General features: G+C 52.0%; 1 protein-coding gene across 1 annotated transcript in view; it reads left to right on the forward strand.

Annotated features, from left to right (window-relative positions):
• Positions 1-20,149, forward strand: part of IQGAP3 (IQ motif containing GTPase activating protein 3) — a 93,852-nt gene that overhangs the window by 33,726 nt on the left and 39,977 nt on the right. Inside the window, exons 10-18 of the mRNA XM_088449650.1 lie at positions 294-457; positions 914-1,001; positions 2,310-2,473; positions 2,765-2,925; positions 3,032-3,153; positions 3,341-3,504; positions 4,872-4,962; positions 5,448-5,615; positions 19,359-19,501. Coding sequence (XP_088305776.1) covers positions 294-457; positions 914-1,001; positions 2,310-2,473; positions 2,765-2,925; positions 3,032-3,153; positions 3,341-3,504; positions 4,872-4,962; positions 5,448-5,615; positions 19,359-19,501 — 1,265 coding nt within the window. The remainder of the gene's footprint in view (positions 1-293; positions 458-913; positions 1,002-2,309; positions 2,474-2,764; positions 2,926-3,031; positions 3,154-3,340; positions 3,505-4,871; positions 4,963-5,447; positions 5,616-19,358; positions 19,502-20,149) is intronic.

Consider the following 20,149-nt stretch of genomic DNA (forward strand, 5'->3'; position numbering starts at 1 on the left):
GGCACCCGCAATGTATTGTGAATATTAAATTCTTCTCCTCTCTTCTCTCTCCCTGTGGTCACCCGTGGCATCTTGCGGTGCGAGGTGGCGGATATCTGTGCAATGTCCTTATATAGATTTAGACAGGAAGCCTGCTGTGCATAGGAAAAATCCCTCCTCTGTAATGTACAATATATCTTAAGTTCTGACAAGCACTTGACTCTCCTCTGTGTGTTTCTGTGAATGTTACATGTAGGGGCTGATGGGTACCTCCGGATGTGTGCTTTATAAATTTATTGCTGATCCTCTTCCAGTACACGCAGCTCTGGAGTACGTGGACGAAACGCTGGAGAGAAAGGACGCGCTGGGTCTCTACACAGCGCTGCAGGACTCCGCCCTCTTACTGCGCAGGTTACAGCGGGAGAACGCAGATCACTACCTGGAGCAACTCACCAGTGACCGAGAGCAAAAAGCCATTGTTAGTCCATTTCTGTAATGACCCAGAATATCAGCGTTTACACTATTCCGCCATGTTCAGCGGCCCGTATCCCACAGTGGTAGCCACATGTCGCGCTGCAATGGCGGCCAATGCTGTTTGTGATGACGCTGGTTGCTAGTGAAATGCTAGGCGGCTTTCTACTAAATATTAATTCACATCGTGCCTCAGTCTCTAGCTTAATGTATCAACCCACGAATTGTCTCGTTCTCTGGGGCGGGTGGCTGCTGCCTTTAAGGAAGTGCTTTGTACATATGTTACTATGGTACAAAGGCCAAAAAAAAGGTTTTGTAGCAAAACTATTGATCTTAAGAAGCTGCCGTGACAGGGAGCAATCTGCTGCTGATTAGCTGCACTGATTAATGAGGCGCAGTTCCCTTTTTTGGGGGGGTCACTACAAGACCAGAGCTCTATCCAAGTCTGTGATTTGTGTTCCAGGAACTGAGCTATATGGACCTCCTGGAGAGGGAGGAGCTACAAGCCGGGGTGGATGCTGCCAATCAGAATGCGAACACAGAGCACGCCAGTAAGTAGTGGGTGTTGCGTGGCTCGTGGGCTGGGGGTTGTATTTATCTGCTGAAGGGGCTGGCTGACGGCTCAGTCTGAGTGACAACCTGCTCTGTAGCGTCCGTCTCTGGTCCGTGTCTTCACGGCATTAATGGAATGTAATAAAATGCCTCTAGCGTATGATATAAGAATGTCGTACTACGCCACAGGAAGCCAATGCCTGGAGGGCTCATGGGCTCTGTTACCCGCCTGCTGACATAGTTTTAACCAAAATTGGTTCAGCCTCCATCCTAATTGTGTGGTATCTAATATAAGGAAGACAGATTAATTTAGGAGATCAGTGCCATGACGATTCTTATCCGGGTGTAGGGTGTCAAATCATTGACTCTAACCAATGTTATTCGCTGGTCCTATGAAAGCCCCAAGCGATGGTCATGGTGGTCAGGGAGAAAGCAGTAGGGTCTCACAAGTTGAATGCCTTGACCCAGGTCGTAGTAATGTTCCCCATTCAGACTGCTGGTCCACCCCTATGCCATGAAATAAAGGACATGTCTTTACATGGAGGAGTTTATTACGCAATGGATGGAGACCCATCACCATATAGAAAGAGGACAGTGTGACTTGGCTGTATGTACATCAGGACTGTGCCTTTCAGCACTGCCTTCAGGGTCAAGGGTATAAATGGCACACGGGCCAATGGAGCTGGTGGGTCACCCCTTGAACTTATTTGGTGCGTGCTATGGGTAACAGTATGTTTTGTTGCTGCTCTTCCAGATACCACGGTAGGGTTATAATGAGTGGGCATGGTGTGATATTGCTAGCTTAGAGGTAACGGCGGTTAGGCACGTAAGTAACCGTAGTTGGTTTACCGGTAGACACCAAACTGTTTTCCCTAATTTTGGGTTCACTTAAAGCCGTGTGGAAAACGGAACATAGGGGTTGATTTACTAAGCCTTGGTTGGAGATGAAGTGAACAGAGATAAAGTACCAACCAATCTGCTCCTAACTGCCATGTTACAGGCTGTGGTTGAAAAATGTCAGGAGCTGATTGGTTGGTAGCTTATCTCTCGCCACTTTGTCACTCTCCGAGGCTTAGTAAATAGACCCCATTGTGGGAAAGGAGCTTTGTGGCCTCTATAATCATTACAAGTACATAAACGAAAAATGTACAATGGACATAAACAGTGCAGTAGCTGCAGCCGCCATTGTCTGGCCTATATTTGTTACCGCTGCTCATTTACATTTAGAAGTAGAATGGCGTCACGGGGCTGTATGTCTCTTGCTCTTTCATGCAAGATGTCCTCTGTTTCTCTCTTCCCCGCGTCAGTGGAGCTGGCCGTCTCCCGTATCAACACTGCTCTCCGCAACGGAAACGCCGCGCAGACCGTGAAAGAGCTCTCTAACCCAGACGCCCAGCTTCCAGATATCTATCCCTTTGCATCACAGCTGTACCAACAGGAACTTTCAATTCTGCAGGGACAGAGTCCTCAGGTGAGTCGGGCTGACTTCCTGCAATGCTGCTGACCGCTTTGCCTCCTACTTAACGTTTAAATAGTCTCCATAATTCTCAGAATGCATAATGATGAAAGAAAGGTTGGTGGAAAGTCGCTTTTAATTTACGCGTCTTTAAAGGCCAGTATATGTGGCCCTTCATCTTTTGATGGACTACAAAGCCCAGCAAGCCTTGCCAGCCATTACACATCAGTACAAGAGTGAACACAAGTGCCATCTGTTGTACGTTGGGCGGTACTACCTCTAACTTTGACGGTTTTGCCAAAACAGGGCTTCTTGGTGCAGGAGGAGCTGTTCGTGGCTGTGGAGATGTTATCTGCCGTAGCGCTGACCAACCGAGCCTTAGAAGCCGGGGATCTGAATGCTTTCTGGGCGGCCCTGGTTAGCTCTGCTCTGGGCCTGTCTGAGGTGGACGAGGAGAACATACAAAGGTGACAAGAATATATATGAACATCCGCACAGTCTACGTATTGTAGAATCACAGCACCAGTTCTATTCTCTCGATGTTCTTCATGTTTCCATCTGTTCTCTAAAAAGGTATTTTAACAAACTGTCCAAACGAAAACGTCGCTCCCAGGGACCCTCTGAGTTCTTCAGCTGGAATGATCTCCAGTCTTGTGTGAACAACATCAACCTCAGTACACAAGACGAACATGACAGTAAGTCAGCCGCTAAGAGCACGGGCTTCTTGTTCTTTGCTCACTGACCGTCTCCTACACCCAAGGTCTTCCATTTCACCCTTTCAGAGTAAATGTGGTGGTTATATGTTGTAGTTGTCTAACCCCTTTATTGAGCGTGTTTGGCAACTTCCTTTATGTATGAATCTGTTGACTTTGTTTCCACCAGAAATCCTGGCAGTAAGCCTTATTAACGAGGCGCTCGAACAGAATGACCCCCAGAAAACCTTTACCGCCCTCCTGTTGCCGGCAGCGGGTCTCACAGATGTCACGCTGCCCATCGCCAGCCTGTATCACCAAATCCTGACCAGTGCGCTGCAGCACAAAAAGAAGGTAACTCGACGCATTTCACCTCATTCCTGTAGGGATCTGCTTACACAGTATACAGCAGGCCTGGCCAACCTGAGGCTCTCCAGCTGTTCTGAAACTACAAGTCCCAGCATGCCCTGCCACGGTTTTGCTATTAGGAAATGTTAAAACTGTGGCAGGGCATGCTGGGACTTGTAGTTTCACAACAGCTGGAGAGTCACAGGTTGGCCAGGCCTGGTATACAGGATAGATACTGAGTTGAGGTGGCCTCCTCCACCTCAGAAGTGAAGAAGGATTTCCACGGAGCTGTGCAATAGGCCGCTTGCTAACAGTATAAGTCATTACTATGCGCGCCCGGTCTGGTTCCACCCCCGACTTCTCCAGCCAGGCCCCTGATGAACAGCTGAACAGAGTGCAAACATGGAGCAATAAGATGGGGCAATGCACCGCTACCATAATTGCTTAGGGTTAATCATCCTGTATATATGAATTCACAAATGTATTTTAGAATATGTTGTAGGCTACTACTACTAAGACCACTTCTGTGAACTCTAAACATCTAGAACACCTTTCTGAACTGCTAGTATACCATGCACATTGGTATCCCATGTGTCTGTCTCGGTGTCTGTCACTGGAATTCTAAAATGTAATACTAATTTTCATTGACCAGCAAATTGTTCCTACAACACCAGCCCTGCTCATACCAGGGAGGGAAAACTGGGAGGCCGATTAATTGAACAGACACATCCTGCATCCAGGAGAAAGAGGTCTCAATCGGGGCAATGTTCAGCATTTGTGGACAGATGGTGTCACCCAGGCATAGACTTGATGGCATCTCAATTGACCCACGAGGTGGAGCGATTTTGCTGAAGGACCAGGATTCGCAAACATTTCTTGTAGATCCTGACTGGCTGAGGCCGTTTGGCTACACAGGAATGGGGCGTACGTTGGCAGGCTTAAATGGCGTGACCGTCGAAGCCACGATTTTTTAATTAGCGGTGATCAAAACCATGCTCAGGCATAGGGAAAAAAGCAACATAGGACTGCCATTTAACCTACCAGTATGTTTGGGTGCTTGTTTTTTGGAGGGGCCCACGGGAGAAAACCTTAATCATCTGGAAGACGGCATAACATCCACATGGATATAGCATTCCCGCTGGGCTGTTTCAGTTCCTTACACTTATGGAGGCCCCCTGGCGCCCCGCTGATCTCAAACTGACCTTGGTGGAACTGCATCTTCCCGCTCTGCTGCTGCAATATGCGCCTGGGGTGATGGGGGCAAGTTCGCCTCTCCCTGTCCTGCCGCCCCCTGAATTTATTAGAAACATATATTGAATTGGCTGAACTTAGGCAGGTGCAGAACTAATAATGATCTTGCTGTGGTCCCTAAGGTAACGCGGGATGCCTCGGCAGTGCTCTGGTTAGAGGAGATCCAGCAAGGTGTTTGTCAGGCCAACCAGGAGAATGCGAGAGCAAGGAAAAGTAAGATCAGATGGCTGAATATTTATAGATTTTTTTTATTTATTTTTTTACTTTATTTTTTATTATTATTATATACCCTGCTTGTCACCCAACTTTTTCTATTTTTACAGTGATCATTTGGGAGGGGAGTAATTGGCACTGGTCATGGTGGGACTATTATTATTCAGGAGTCATGTGATCCAGGTTGCCAGGTCATCCCTTTAATAAGGGACACTTATGAATCACACAGGTTCTGTGGCTGATTAAAAACAGGGGAAATGGAGCCAGCTCAGACGACTTTAATTCTTTAAAGTGCCAGGCTCCTCCACTGCCTATACCCCAGAGTAATGCACCAGTGTCCCCCAGTGGATGATGGAAAAAATAGGGCTATAGGTAATTAAATGCTGAGATCATTTTGAAACTCATTAGCAAAGATTGTATGGCTTTTCTCATCTGATATGTATAGAAGTAGTCTCATTTCTTTCCCTCTCTTCTCTTCTGCTCAGTGGCTCTGGGCATTGCAGCCGCTAATCAAGCCATCAAGGAAGGGAAAGCGTCTCAGACCCTGCGTGTCCTACGGAACCCGGACGCGTTACTGTGCGGGGTGGTGAGAGATTGTGCAGAGGCCTATCAGACTGAACTCGGCGGAATAATGGATGCAAAAAGAAAACTGGGTATGAGGAATTCCAGTGGAAGTATGGGAAGGACCAGTCAGATGCACATGATGAAGGCAGCCATTTTGTAAGCACAACAGCCTGATCCTGCAGGGAATCAGTGACTTCACTGATGCACTGTCTGACTGATATTCAGGAGGCTGGCTAATATTCATGAGGTACTGGTTGCTAGGGAATTAATAGGCTACATTCTTATGAATATTCTTTCAGTACACAAAATGGCTGCCTCCGCTGTGTTCTATACATATTCGGTCAGCCCACCTGCTTGTGTTTGGAAATACATAGGTGACAGATCATTGTCTAGGTCTCTGTATGGCCCTACCCTATCTCATAATTATGGACCTCAGACATTATACCCTGCCCCAATGATCTACAGGTTGAGTCTCCCATATCCAAATATTCCGAAATACGGAATATTCCGAAATGCGGAATATTTTTGGCATGACTGAGATAATGAAACCTTTTGATGGTTCAATGTACACAAACTTTGTCTAAGACACAAATTATTAAAAATATTGTATAACATTACCTGCAGGCTGTGTGTATAAGGTGTATATAACACATAAATGCATTCTGTGTGTATATTGGGGTCCTATTCCCAAGATATTTCATTATGGTATGCAATTATTCCAAAATACGGAATTTCTACTTCAGGGTCCATAGGGGTCCACAGGGTGACCTTGGGGTATAGCTGGATCCTCGGGCACCACGGAGTTAAAGCTTTTAGCTGCTCCCAGGAAGCACTTGGGTCCATCCTCCTCTATACCCCGCCCCCGAACCACAGGCACCTCAGTTTAAGATGGTGCCCGGCCGGAGTCGGGTCACCCTGCGGGGGGGGGCTGCAGGAGCAGCCCCTAAAGTTTTTTTTTTTAACTTAGTTAAATTTATTTTTATTTTTACTACAGTTTTTTTCTCCAGAGCGGCAGCGATGGGCTGTCTGTACAGACGCCCACGCTGCCACTCCTTCTCCCTGCTGACGCCAGCGCTGAACTGGGGATCGCGGCGGGGGAAGCCACAGTCTGTACTAGCCGGACTCTGGTTTCCCCCGGGACTGCTGCCGGAGACGCCGTGGAGATCAAGGTAAGCCGCGCACCGCTGATTAGCGGCGGTGCGCGGGTTCCTTTTAAATGCAGTCCCATGCCCCCGGTCTAGGGGACAGACCAGGGGCGCTAGCGGTGGCGGCGGGCTCCCCCTCCATCGGAGGCATGCCCCGCCTGACCACTAGACCACCAGGGTGAATAATGAGGCAAGCGGGATGCAGGCAACCCGGGGGTTAATATGCTAGCCAGGGGAGGAAGCCTTCCCTGTCTAGCGGCTCCTCCCCTCAGCTCAGCGCGCCTTTCAGCTAGTAGTCTGGCGTCGCTGAGCTGCAGATTCTCGGCCACTCCTCCTCTGAGGTCTCCAGCAGCCATTTCCCTGTGGCAGCGCAGATACTCTCAGGGAGCACACGCACCGGTCCCCCTGTGTACCTCTCCCCTGTTCAGGACAGCGTACACGGCACTATAGCCCTCCCAGACACTGAATCTGGGCAGGTTGATTGTAGTGGAAAGGTGCAGTGAGTATATCTTCCTGCATGATATGTGACTTTCTACTTCAGGGTCCATAGGGGGTCCACAGGGTTGACCTTGGGGTATAGCTGGATCTGGATCCACGGGCACCACGCAGTTAAAGCTTTCACTGCTCCCAGGATGCACTTGGGTCCATCCTCCTCTATACCCCGCCCCCGAGCCACAGCACCTCAGTTTTAGTTGGTGCCCGGCCGAAGTCGGGTCACCCTGTCGCAGTGGGGCTGCAGGAGCAGCCCCATAGCTTTATTTTAAAGGAGAAATTTTTTATTTTTCTACTTCAGTGTCCATAGGGGGTCCACAGGGTTGACCTTGGGGTATAGCTGGATCTGGATCCATGGGCACCACGCAGTTAAAGCTTTAGCTGCTCCCAGGATGCACTTGGGTCCGTCCTCCTCTATACCCCGCCCCCGGCCACAGCACCTCAGTTTGAGTTGGTGCCCGGCCGGAGTCGGGTCACCTGCGCAGGGGGGCTGCAGGAGCAGCCCCCAAAAGCTTTCTATTTTTATTTAAAAAAAAAAAAAAAAGAGCCTGTTAGATTTTTATTTTAAAACAGAGGCTCTAGTGTGGCAGCGACGGGCTGTCTATGCAGACGCCCACGCTGCCGCTCTCCTTCCCCGCTGGCGCCGCGACGCCAGTACTGCACTGGGGATCGCGGCAGGAGGCCAGAGTCCGTACTAGCCGGACTCTGGGTCCCTCCCTGGACTGCTGCCGGAGTCGCCGGGGACAAGGTAAGCCGCGAGTCGCCGATTAGCGGCGGCTCGCGGGTTTTGCCTGCAGATGCAGTCCTTTGCCCCCGGTCCTAGGGGACAGACCGGGGGCCGCTAGCGGTGGCGGCGGGCTCCCCCTCTGAGGAGGAATAACCCGTGGGACCACTAGACCACCAGGGATATATGGCAAGCGGGATGCCGGCAAGCCCTGGGGTTAATATGCTAGCCAGGGGAGGAAGCCTTCCCTGTCAGCGGCTCCTCCCCTCAGCTCAGCGCGCCTTTCAGCACGGAGTCTGGCGTCGCTGAGCTGTAGTTACACGGCCACTCCTCCTCTGAGGTCTCCAGCGGCCATTTTCTCACAGTGGCAGCGCAGATCTTCAGGGAGCACGCGGACCGGTCCCCCTGTGTACCTCTCCCCTGATTAAGGACAGCGTACACAGCACTATAGCCCTCCCAGACACTGAATCTGGGCAGGTTGATTGTAGTGGAAAGGTGCAGTGAGTATATCTTCCTGCATGGTATGTGACTTTTGCTAGTGCTGCCTGTCTGTGCTTATTTTCTACTTACTGTCAGCTTATACCTATCCCTTTACTTCTCCTACAAGCCCTACAGGTGTGTGGGGGAGGGGCGTTTCTACTGACCTCACTTATATAGATCACGTATTTGTGAGGTCCATCACATACAGTTGTGTGCTACTCAGTGCCATATTGTGGGCTGTTGTTCAGCACACCGGTGAGTGCGTTTTACTTCTACCCTGGTGCCAGATATATAATATATTCTGTCATGTCAGACGAGGAGGTTGAGCGCTCAGTGGCTCCGGTGTTGGCCTCCTGCGGACGCTGTTCTGCAGGAGTAGATAGGGAGGATTTGTCACAGGATGGCCTGTGTAGTCGATGCCAGGTGGCTCCTGGCCCATCCAGACCTTCTCTGGCGCAGGAACCACCGTGGGCGATGTTTTCTCAAGTGCTGGTGTCTATTGCGGACCATCTGTCGGTCCCGACTGCTCTCCCTACTAGGTCGTTGTCCCAGCCGACCATCCCCCAATCCCCGGGTGTCCCGCAGTTATTGCGGAGTCCTCCTGGGTCTCAGTCGGTGGGTCCCTATGCGGGGTTGCCTATGTATATACAGGCTTCCCCTGTGCTGCAGCAGCCTGTGGTACCTTTTCAGGCCCCTATGGTGACTCCTCCACCCTGGGTGGATGTGCTCTCCAACTCCGTGCAAAATTTGGCGGCCGCTTCCTCGGCTTTTCAGTCAATGTTGCAGACTGACATGCCTTCTAGGATTTCAAAACGCCCACTCATGACACGGGCTGCTCAGGTATCGGACTCAGAGGGTTCCTCAGATGATGGGGAGGTCCCTGATGACACTGACTCGGACGCCTCGGTCCAGGAAATGGATACCAAGTCGTCCATTAATGTACGAGCACTAGTTAGGGCGGTGCGAGCTATTCTTATAGAGGATGAGGCACCGGTTCCTAAGTCGAAGTTTCCTAGTTTCAAAAAAACTAAGGTGGCTTCTGCGGTGTTTCCCCTGTCGGATCAGTTGACGGATCATATGGCGGTAGCTTGGCAGGCGCCCAGTAAGAGATTCCTTCCTCAGAAGCGGTTGGCTTCTAATTACCCCTTCCCTGAGGCACATTGTAAAAAATGGGAAACTCCACCGGCGGTGGATTCCCATGTCACCCGTTTAACTCGGGGCGCCACCTTACCATTACCGTCGATATCCTCGCTGAAGGATCCCACGGACAGGAAAGTTGAGACTTGCTTAAAGTCTATTTACTCCCTCTCCGGGGCGGTGGCCCGACCGTCCATGGCCATCTCCTGGGTGGCCAAGGCCATTGAGGGGTGGGCCAATGCATTGGAAGATACCTTCCCGGACGACGCTCCGGATGTCCAGCGGGCGTTGTTGGGACAAATGAGGGACGCTGCTTCTTACATTGGAGAAGCTTCTTTAGATGCTAGTCTGCTGACCTCGCGGGTATCGGCTGCAGCGGTGTCTGCCCGCCGATCCTTATGGTTGCGGTCCTGGAGAGCGGACTCTGATTCAAAGAAAGGTCTGGAGGCCTTACCTTTCAATGGGGAATTACTATTTGGTCCGGACTTGGACAAAATAGTGGACACCCTGGCTAAATCCAAGTCGGCCTTCCTCCCTTCGGCGGCACTGCCTGCTAAGGTTCGGAGTTCGGCTTTTCGTTCCTTTCGGGTTCAGGGTAAGGCGAAAGGTCAGTCCTTCCCGAGACAGTCTGCGAGTAAGACGGCCTCTAAACCCAAGAAGCAAGCCTGGAGTGCTCGGCGCCCTTCTTCCAAGCAGGAAGATAAACCTGCGGCCTGATGGGACGGGCCTCCCTCTGGGGGACCTCGGAGTGGGAGGCCGACTTCTTCTATTTGCCCAGTGCTGGCACAATACCACCACGGATGCCTGGGTTCGAGAAGTGGTCTCCCAGGGGTACGCCCTGTCTTTTCGGCACAGACCACCCCACCAGTTTTTCTGCACAAGTCCTTCTCAGGACAAGACCAAGGCGTTACAGGTTCAGGAGGCTATAGAGTCCTTGCTGAAAGCAGGGGTCATTGTTCCCGTTCCTCTATCACAACGAGGGACGGGGTATTATTCGTCTCTGTTTCTGGTGCAGAAACCCAATGGTTCTCATCGCCCTATCCTCAACTTGAAGTCTCTGAACAAATTCCTCAGAGTTCCCAAGTTCAGGATGGAAACGTTACGTTCCATCATTCTGGCGATGGAACCGGGGGATTACATGGTGTCCCTGGACATCCAGGACGCCTACCTCCATGTTCCGATAGCATCTTCACACCAGCGGTATCTGAGGTTCGCTATCCTTCAACACCACTATCAGTTCCGGGCGCTACCCTTTGGTCTCTCCACGGCACCGAGGGTGTTCACGAAGATTATGGCGGTCATGGCCGCACATCTTCGGAACCAGAATGTACGGCTGCTGCCGTACCTGGACGACCTCCTGTTGCTGGCGAGCTCCCCGGAGGTACTGCTTCAACATCTCCACCTGACGATCGCTTGCCTGCAAGCACACGGGTGGTTGATAAATTGGAAAAAGTCCTCCCTGATTCCATCACAGCGGATGGTTCATTTGGGAGCCCTGCTGGATTCGCGTCAGCAAAGGATCTTCCTGACTCCGGAGAAGGTCGCCTCCCTACAGCTGCGGATACGCAGTTGCCTGAGCCGTTGCCGCCTGTCGGTCCATTCGGCTATGAGAGTTCTGGGGTCCATGGTGTCGACATTCGACATGGTGGAATTTGCCCAGTTCCTTTCCCGGCCCCTGCAGGGGCTGATTCTATCAGAATGGAACGGGTTACCTCACCGGATCCGCTCTCAGGTGCTGGTGTTGTCTCCGGACGTTCGGCTATCTTTGGCTTGGTGGCTTCAGACAGCTCATCTGGTCGAGGGGCGCCCATTTTGGATCCCGGACTGGGTCCTGCTCACGACGGATGCCAGTCTCCGGGGTTGGGGGGCAGTGACCGGCTCTTTGTCGCTTCAGGGTCGTTGGTCAGCGGAAGAAGCACTTCTCCCCATCAACATCCTGGAACTGCGGGCAGTATACAGGGCCCTGCAGTCGTCCGGCCCCGCTCTTCACGGAAGGGCGGTACAGGTGCAGTCCGACAACGCCACCACGGTGGCGTATATCAATCACCAAGGCGGAACTCGCAGTCAGGCAGCGATGTCGGAGGTGTCTCGTATCCTGACTTGGGCGGAGGGTCACATTCCAGCGATCTCGGCGGTCTTCATCCCCGGAGTCCTCAATTGGGAGGCGGACTTCCTCAGCCGTCACGACGTGCATCCCGGGGAATGGTCGCTTCACCCAGAGGTGTTTCAGCTACTCGTGGACAGGTGGGGACTGCCGGAGCTGGACTTGATGGCCTCCCGTCACAATCACAAGTTGCCCGTTTACGGGTCAAGGACAAGAGACGCAGGTGCAAGTCTGGTGGACGCGCTGTCGGTGAAATGGACGTTTCACCTGGTGTATCTGTTTCCTCCGATATCCCTGCTTCCTCGGGTTCTGCGGAAATTCAAGCAGGACGGCGGCATGCTCGTGCTGGTAGCTCCGGCGTGGCCCAGACGTCCTTGGTACTCCGATCTCAGGAGCCTCTCCATCGACGCTCCGTACCTTCTTCCTCAGCGTCGGGACCTGTTGTCTCAGGGGCCCTGCGTTTACCCGGATCTGGGTCGGCTGTCTTTGACGGCGTGGCTCTTGAGACAGCCGTCTTGAGGTCTCGGGGCTTCTCCAGTTCGGTTATTGGTACCATGCTCAGGGCACGCAAGCCTGCTTCAGCACGGATTTATCACAGAGTGTGGCACACTTACTTTCAGTGGTGTGAGTCCAGACATTATGATCCTCAGGTGTTCCGAGTTTCTAGGATCTTGGAATTTCTTCAGTCAGGATTGGATCTCGGCTTACGCCTTGCATCTCTGAAGGTTCATGTGTCCGCCTTGTCCGTGTGGTTTCAACGGCGGATTGCAATACTACCAGACGTTCACACCTTTTTCCAAGGTGTTCTCAGGATCCAGCCTCCCTTTGTGCCTCCTGTGGCTCCTTGGGACTTGGTGGTGGTGCTACGGGTCCTGCAGGGTCCTCCGTTTGAGCCTCTTGAGGCGGTGGAGCTCAAGTGGCTGACATTTAAGACGGTTTTTCTCCTGGCAATTGCTTCGGCCAGGAGGGTGTCTGAATTGGGGGCGCTTTCCTGTCGCCCTCCTTTCCTGATTTTCCACCAGGACAGAGCGGTGCTCCGCACTAGTCCTGAGTTTTTGCCCAAAGTGGTCTCGAAGTTCCATATTAATCAGGAACTTGTTGTGCCAGCTTTTCAGTCCCCTGATCTTTCAGCTGGTGAGACTTCCTTAGATGTGGTCCGGGCGCTTAGAATTTATGTAGACCGGACGGCTTCGGTTAGGAAGTCTGATTCCTTGTTTATCCTCTTTGGTTTTCACAAGAGGGGTTGGCCTGCCAACAAACAAACGTTAGCCCGTTGGCTTCGTTCCGTTATTTGTGAGGCTTATGCACAGGAGGGCTTACCTGTGCCAGCCTCTGTTAAGGCTCATTCCACTCATTCTGTGGGTCCCTCTTAGGCTGCTAGACGTGGCGCTTCTGCTGTTCAGCTGTGTAAGGCGGCCACTTGGTCTTCAATTCAAACGTTTTTGAGGTTCTATGCGTTTGACACCTTTGCCTCTCCGGATGCATCCTTTGGGCGCCGGGTACTCCTTTCAGCACAGGAGCGTCCCCGCCCTTAGTTGTACTGCTTTGGGACATCCCCAAGGTCAACCCTGTGGACCCCCTATGGACCCTGAAGTAGAAAACAAGAGATATGGTAAGAACTTACCTTTGTTATCTCTGTTTCTACGAAGTCCATAGGGTTCACAGGGCGCCCGCCCTGACGCACCTGGCTTCAAATGGGCTGTGTGGCTGGTCACCGGTTTTCCGTCTCCCATTTCTGTGAGTATGGTTTCTTGTGTGTTCCAGTCTTCCTTCTCTCTGTTTTGTCTCCTCCTCCGGCCTTGGCTGCTTACCAACTGAGGTGCTGTGGCCGGGGGCGGGGTATAGAGGAGGACGGACCCAAGTGCATCCTGGGAGCAGCTAAAGCTTTAACTGCGTGGTGCCCATGGATCCAGATCCAGCTATACCCCAAGGTCAACCCTGTGGACCCTATGGACTTCGTAGAAACAGAGATAACAAAGGTAAGTTCTTACCATATCTCTTGTTTTTTCTACTTTTTTTACACTTTTAGAGCGCCAGCATCAGACTGTCCTTTAGGACGTCAACGCTGCCGCTCCTTCTCCCCGCTGGCGCCGCGACGCCAGTACAGCTCTGGGGATCGCGGCGGGACCCCAGAGCCTGTACTAGCCGGGCTCTGGGGACTCCCTTGACTGCTGCCGGACGCGACGGGAATCAGGTAAGCCGCGGGTCGCCGCGTGCGGCGGCCCGTGGATACTTTATATGCAGTCAGAAGTCTCTGGGGACAGACCGGAGGCGCTAGCGGCGGCGGCGTGCTCCCCCTCTATAGAGGAATACCCCGCGTGTCCACTAGACCACCAGGGTAACAGGCTGGTAGCGGGACCGGCAACCCGGGGGTTAATTGCTAGCCAGGGGAGGCAGCCTTCCCTGTCTAGCGGCTCCTCCCCTCAGCTCAGCGCGCCTTTCAACTAGCAGTCTGGGGTCGCTGAGCTGCTCTTATCTCTCGGCCACTCCTCCTCTGAGGTCTCCGGCGGCCATCTTTACTGGCAGGCGTTGCAGACTCCCAGGCGGTATCAAGTGGACCGGTCCCCCTGTGTACCTCTCCCCTGCTAAAGGACAGTGTACTCAGCGCTATAGCCCTCCCAGACACTGAATCTGGGCGGTTGATTGTAGCGGAAGGTGCAGTGAGTACTAACTTTTCTGCATTGTATGTGACTATTGCTAGTGCTGCCTGTCTGTGACTTATTCTCCTTACTGTCAGCTTATAACTATCCCTTTCCTTCTCCTACGGCCCGGCAGGTGTGTGGGGGAAGGGCGTTTTTCTGATACCCTCACTTATATAAATCACGTATTTGTGGGGTCAGTCACATACTGTTGTGTGCTACACAGTACCATATCTGGGCTGTTGTGTCGCATACTGGTGAGTGCGCGGGTGTTAAAACCGTAATTCCTCTGGTGATACGTATTTCTTGTGTATTTACGGTATCATGTCTGATGAGGAGACTGAGCGCTCTGTGGCTCCTGTGCTATTTTCCTGCAGACGCTGTGCTGCTGGAGTTGATGGGGAGGACTTATCTCAGGATGGTCTGTGCGGGCGGTGCCAGCTGGTACCGGGCCCCTCCAACCCCCCTGTGTCACAGGACCCTCCTTGGGCAATGTTTTCACAGGTGCTGGCGTCTATTGCGGACCGGTTATCGGTCCCATCAGTCCCTTCTAGGGCGTTGCCTCAGCCCACCATCCCCCATTCCCCGGGTATTCCGCAAATATTGCGGTCTCCCCCCGGGGCCCAGACTGTGGGTCCTTACTCGGGACTGCCTGTGTATGTGCAGTCTCCCCCAGTGACGCGTCAGTCTGTAGTGCCTTTGCAGAGTTTTGCTCCGACGGCTCCTCCGCCTTGGGTGGATGTTCTCTCCAGCTCCGTACAGAGTCTGGCGGCTTCATCCTCGGCGTTTCAGTCAATGTTGCAAAGTGATGTGCCACCAAGGGCGTCTAAACGTCCGGTTGTGAGTTCACTAGCTGCGCAGTTGTCGGACTCGGAAGTGTCCTCAGATGATGGAGAAATCCATGAGGACTCTGACTCTGATGCCATGGGGCAGGAGGTGGAAGCTAAGTCCTCCATTAATGTTCCAGCCTTAGTTAGGGTGGTGCGGGCTATCCTACATGTTGAGGATGATGCGCCGGCTCCTAGGTCGAAGTTTCCTAATTTTAAAAAGGCCAAGGTGACTTCAACTGTGTTCCCCCTGTCTGATCAATTAACGGATCATATGGCGGCGGCCTGGCAATTACCCAGTAAGAGGTTCCATCCATAGAGGAGGTTGGCGCGAACTATCCTTTTCCTGAAGCTCATTGCAGGAAATGGGAGACTCCGCCGGCGGTGGATTCCCACGTTACCCGCTTGATCAAAAGCGCGACGCTGCCATTGCCGTCTAGCTCCTCTTTGAAGGATCCCACGGACAGGAAGGTGGAGACTTGTTTAAAGTCAATTTATTCTCTCTCCGGGGCGGTGGCTCGCCCGTTCATGGCTATCTCCTGGGTGGCTAAAGCCATTGAGGCCTGGGCCAATGCCTTGGAGGATACCTTTCCTGATGAGGCTCCGGATATCCAGAGAGCGTTAGTGGGACAGATGCGGGATGCAGCTTCCTATATCGGGGAAGCGGCTTTGGATGCCAGCCTGCTCACTTCTAGGGTGTCGGCTGCAGCGGTGTCTGCTCGGCGCTCCCTGTGGCTGAGGTCCTGGAGGGCTGATGCAGATTCAAAAAAGGGTCTGGAGGCCTTGCCTTTTAATGGTGATTTACTATTTGGTCCGGATTTGGACAAGATAGTGGATACTTTGGCTAAGTCCAAGTCGTCTTTCCTCCCTTCGGCCTCTGCGCCGGCTAAAGTGAGGAGCTCTGCCTTTCGGTCCTTTCGGGTTCAGGGTAAGGCCAAGGGCCAGTCCTTCCCGAGACATTCGGCGACCAAGGCCGCACCCAAGCCCAAGAAGCAGGCATGGAGTGCTCGGCGCCCTTCTTCCAAGCAGGAGGATAAGCCTGCTGCCTGACGGGACGGGCCTCTCTCTGGGGGACCCCAGAGTGGGAGGCCGACTTCTCCAATTCGCCCAGTGTTGGCACAATACCACCACGGATGCCTGGGTTCGAGAAGTAGTCTCTCGGGTACGCCCTGTCTTTTCGGTTCAGGCCGCCCCACCAGTTTTTCTGCACGAGTCCTTCTCTGGACAAGACCAAAGCTGGCCAGATTCAGGTAGCTATAGAATCCTTGCTACAAGCAGGGGTCATTGTTCCCGTTCCGCAGTCTCAGTGCGGGACAGGGTACTATTCTACTCTGTTTCTGGTGCAGAAACCCAATGGTTCTCATCGCCCTATCCTGAATTTGAAGTCTCTGAACAGATACCTCAGAGTTCCCAGGTTCAGGATGGAAACGTTACGTTCCATCATTCTGGCGATGGAAACAGGGGATTATATGGTTTCCCTCGATATCCAGGACGCCTATCTCCATGTGCCCATAGCTCCGGCACATCAGCGGTATCTGAGGTTTGCTATCCTGAACCATCACTACCAATTTCGGGCGTTGCCTTTCGGCCTTTCCACGGCTCCGAGGGTGTTCACCAAGGTGATGGCAGTTATGGCTGCCCACCTTCGGGGTCAGGGTATACGACTGTTGCCGTACCTGGACGATCTTCTGCTGCTGGCGAGCTCCCCGGAGGTGCTTCTTCGACATCTCCACCTGACCATTGCTTGTCTTCAAGCTCACGGGTGGTTGATAAATTGGAAGAAGTCCTCTCTGGTCCCATCTCAACGGATGGTCCATCTGGGAGCACTTCTGGATTCTTGTCAACAAAGGATTTTCTTGACTCCCTACAACTGAGGATACACAGTTGCCTGAGCAGTGGCAGGGTGTCGGTCCATTCGCCAATGAGAGTCCTGGGGTCCATGGTGTCGTCATTCGACATGGTGGAATTTGCCCAGTTCCATTCCAGGCCCCTGCAGGGGCAGATTCTATCGGAATGGAACGGGTTACCTCACCGGATCCGATCCCAGATGCTGGTGTTGTCCCCGGAAGTGCGCCGGTCTCTGGCGTGGTGGCTTCAGTCAGCTCATCTCATCCAGGGCCGCCCCTTTTGGATCCCGGACTGGGTTCTGCTCACGACAGATGCCAGTCTCCGGGGTTGGGGGGCAGTGACAGACTCGTTGTCTCTTCAGGGCCGTTGGTCGGCGGAGGAAGCCATCCTTCCAATAAACGTTCTAGAGCTGCGGGCAGTGTACCGTGCTCTACTGTCATCAGGCACCGTTCTTCACAGAAGAGCCGTTCAGGTGCAATCGGACAACGCCACCACAGTGGCGTACATAAATTACCAGGGAGGGACTCTCGCAGTCCTGCTGCGATGTCGGAGGTGTCTCAGATCCTGGCTTGGGCGGAGTGCCACCTTCCGGCGATCTCTGCAGTCTTCATCCCGGGAGTCCTCAATTGGGAGGCGGACTTCCTCAGCCGTCACGACGTGCATCCCGGGGAATGGTCGCTTCACCCAGAGGTGTTTCAACTTCTCGTGGACAAATGGGGACTGCCAGAGTTGGACCTGATGGCCTCCCGTCACAACTGCAAGTTGCCCGTGTACGGCTCAAGGACCAGAGATGCAGGCGCAAGCCTAGTGGACGCGCTGTCTGTGAAATGGACGTTTCACCTAGCGTACCTGTTCCCTCCGATCTCCCTGCTGTCTCGGGTGCTCAGAAAAATCAAACAGGACGGGGGCACGTTTCTGCTGGTGGCTCCAGTGTGGCCCAGGCGTCCTTGGTACTCCGATCTCAGGAGCTTGTCCGTAGACGCCCCGTTCCTTCTGCCTCAGCGTCGGGACCTGCTGTCTCAGGGGCCCTGCCTTTACCCGGATCTGGGTCGGCTGTCTTTGACGGCGTGGCTCTTGAGACAGCCGTCTTAAGGTCCCGGGGTTTTTCTACCTCTGTCATCGGTACCATGCTGAGGGCGCGTCTTCCATTAAGACCTTTTTGAGGTTCTATGCGTTTGACACCTTTGCCTCTCAGGATACATCCTTTGGGCGCCGGGTTCTCCTATCAGCACAGGAGCGTCCCCGCCCTTAGTTGGACTGCTTTGGGATATCCCCAAGGTCACCCTGTGGACCCCTATGGACCCTGAAGTAGAAAACAAGAGATATGGTAAGAACTTACCTTTGTTATTTCTGTTTCTATGAAGTCCATAGGGTCCACAGGGCACCCGCCCTGACGCACCTGGCTTCATATGGGCTCTGTGACTGGTCACCGGTTTTCTGTCTCCCATTTCTGTGAGTATGGTTCTTGTGTGTTCCAGTCTTCCTTCTCTCTGTTTCGTCTCCTCCTCCGGCCTGGGCTGCTTACCAACTGAGGTGCCTGTGGCTCGGGGGCGGGGTATAGAGGAGGATGGACCCAAGTGCATCCTGGGAGCAGCTAAAGCTTTAACTCCGTGGTGCCCGAGGATCCAGGATCCAGCTATACCCCAAAGTCACCCTGTGGACCCTATGGACTTCGTAGAAACAGATAACAAAGGTAAGTTCTTACCATATCTCTTGTTATTCCGTTATCCAAAATACCCCTGGTCCCAAGCATTTTGGATATGAGAGACTCAACCTGTGTATATATATTTTTGGGGTAGAAATTTGGTGAAGTCCTGTATTAAGCATATTATTCATTCATCTCTAAATATTTTTGTTCTACCTATGTGATTTAAAAAGTAGGATAAAACGATTCTTAAACTCGCAATTCACATTCTTTCAAAGTATTTTTTATTACCCAAAAATGCCGACCCTACGATCTCTTCTTTAAACTGGGTACACGAGTGTCGGCAGATGCGACAGTCCGTACACACTGCATGATCTGGTGGACGACCACCTGATATATCGTTCCCCCGCCGCACCCAGAAGCATGGTGTCATCTGCCGAATCTTCAGAGTGAAGATGCGACGAACAACGCGCAATAGTGCGTGCACACTGGACTATTCTCTTTAAAACGACTACTTCTATTGTAAGTAGGGGAAAGAGAGTGGATTGCCCATCACTTAGTTCTGGGAAAGCTTCGAATCCGGAGGCGATGTTGCAAGCGTCGCATTTCCTTATTACAATTTGCTAGGAGAATTTTCATGAGTGTTCCACTTACATCTCCAAGTTGGCAGTGTCACTATACAGCTGTTATATGTAGTGACAAGTTAGTATTGTCTATAGTGTACTGCTTGTCTATTATTACGTTTCTTCTTTACTCTGCTGCCCTCTTGTGTCCTGTGCTGCAACATGCAGGTGATGCGACAAAATATTGGGTAAGGCACAAGATAAAAGATAGAAGCGACTATTTCTTCCATTTACGCACGTTTGAGGGGACCTGGGATCAGCCGCCAGGCTTCAGTTCCAGAACCACACACCTGTCCCGGGAGGAAATTCAGGTGAGGCGATAACTTCAAGAAACACTGCTTCATATGTCGTAAATTGTGTTTATCTGGATGTGTAACATGTATTAGAACCACAATTTATTGGAATCAACTTTTTATAGACTAAAAAACGAGTATCTAACTTCAGCAGATTCATGTAATTGCAGGCTTCCTTTTAAAGTAAGCTTTCCTGGCTCCTGAAAATATAACCCTGGCTTCTGAATCCTGCATAATAGTATTCACCCCCATATTTGATAGTGATATAGATTTGTTTAATTTGCTCTCTAGGGAAGTGAGTACACGTCTATCCTATACTGAGCAATGATGAGGTTGTTTTGTGGTTCCAGCACGCTGTAACAGGCCACGTTCTAAGACCATCCAAATGCTCGGGGCAGATTCAGTTTAGTTCTGAATGGCTTCTGACAGCTTTGCGCATTACCTTACAGAAGGCTGAGTCAGCTCGCAGCCTATGGCGGTGCTTGCAGAATCGGCCTACCATAAGTGGCAGCTTACATGTAATTAAATCTGCCCCATGGCACGCTAAAAGAAATCCAACCAAAGAGGTCGCTGGAAAAAGTCGTTCTGGCCACTGGATTTAAAGGGGCAATTATAGTAAATAAAAAATAAAAAAAAGTATTTAAAGTCATTGCCCCTTTAAATTTA

The sequence above is a fragment of the Taudactylus pleione genome, unplaced genomic scaffold, assembly GCF_031769625.1.
Source record: "Taudactylus pleione unplaced genomic scaffold, aTauple2 ptg000490l, whole genome shotgun sequence".
Taxonomy (NCBI): domain Eukaryota; kingdom Metazoa; phylum Chordata; class Amphibia; order Anura; family Myobatrachidae; genus Taudactylus; species Taudactylus pleione.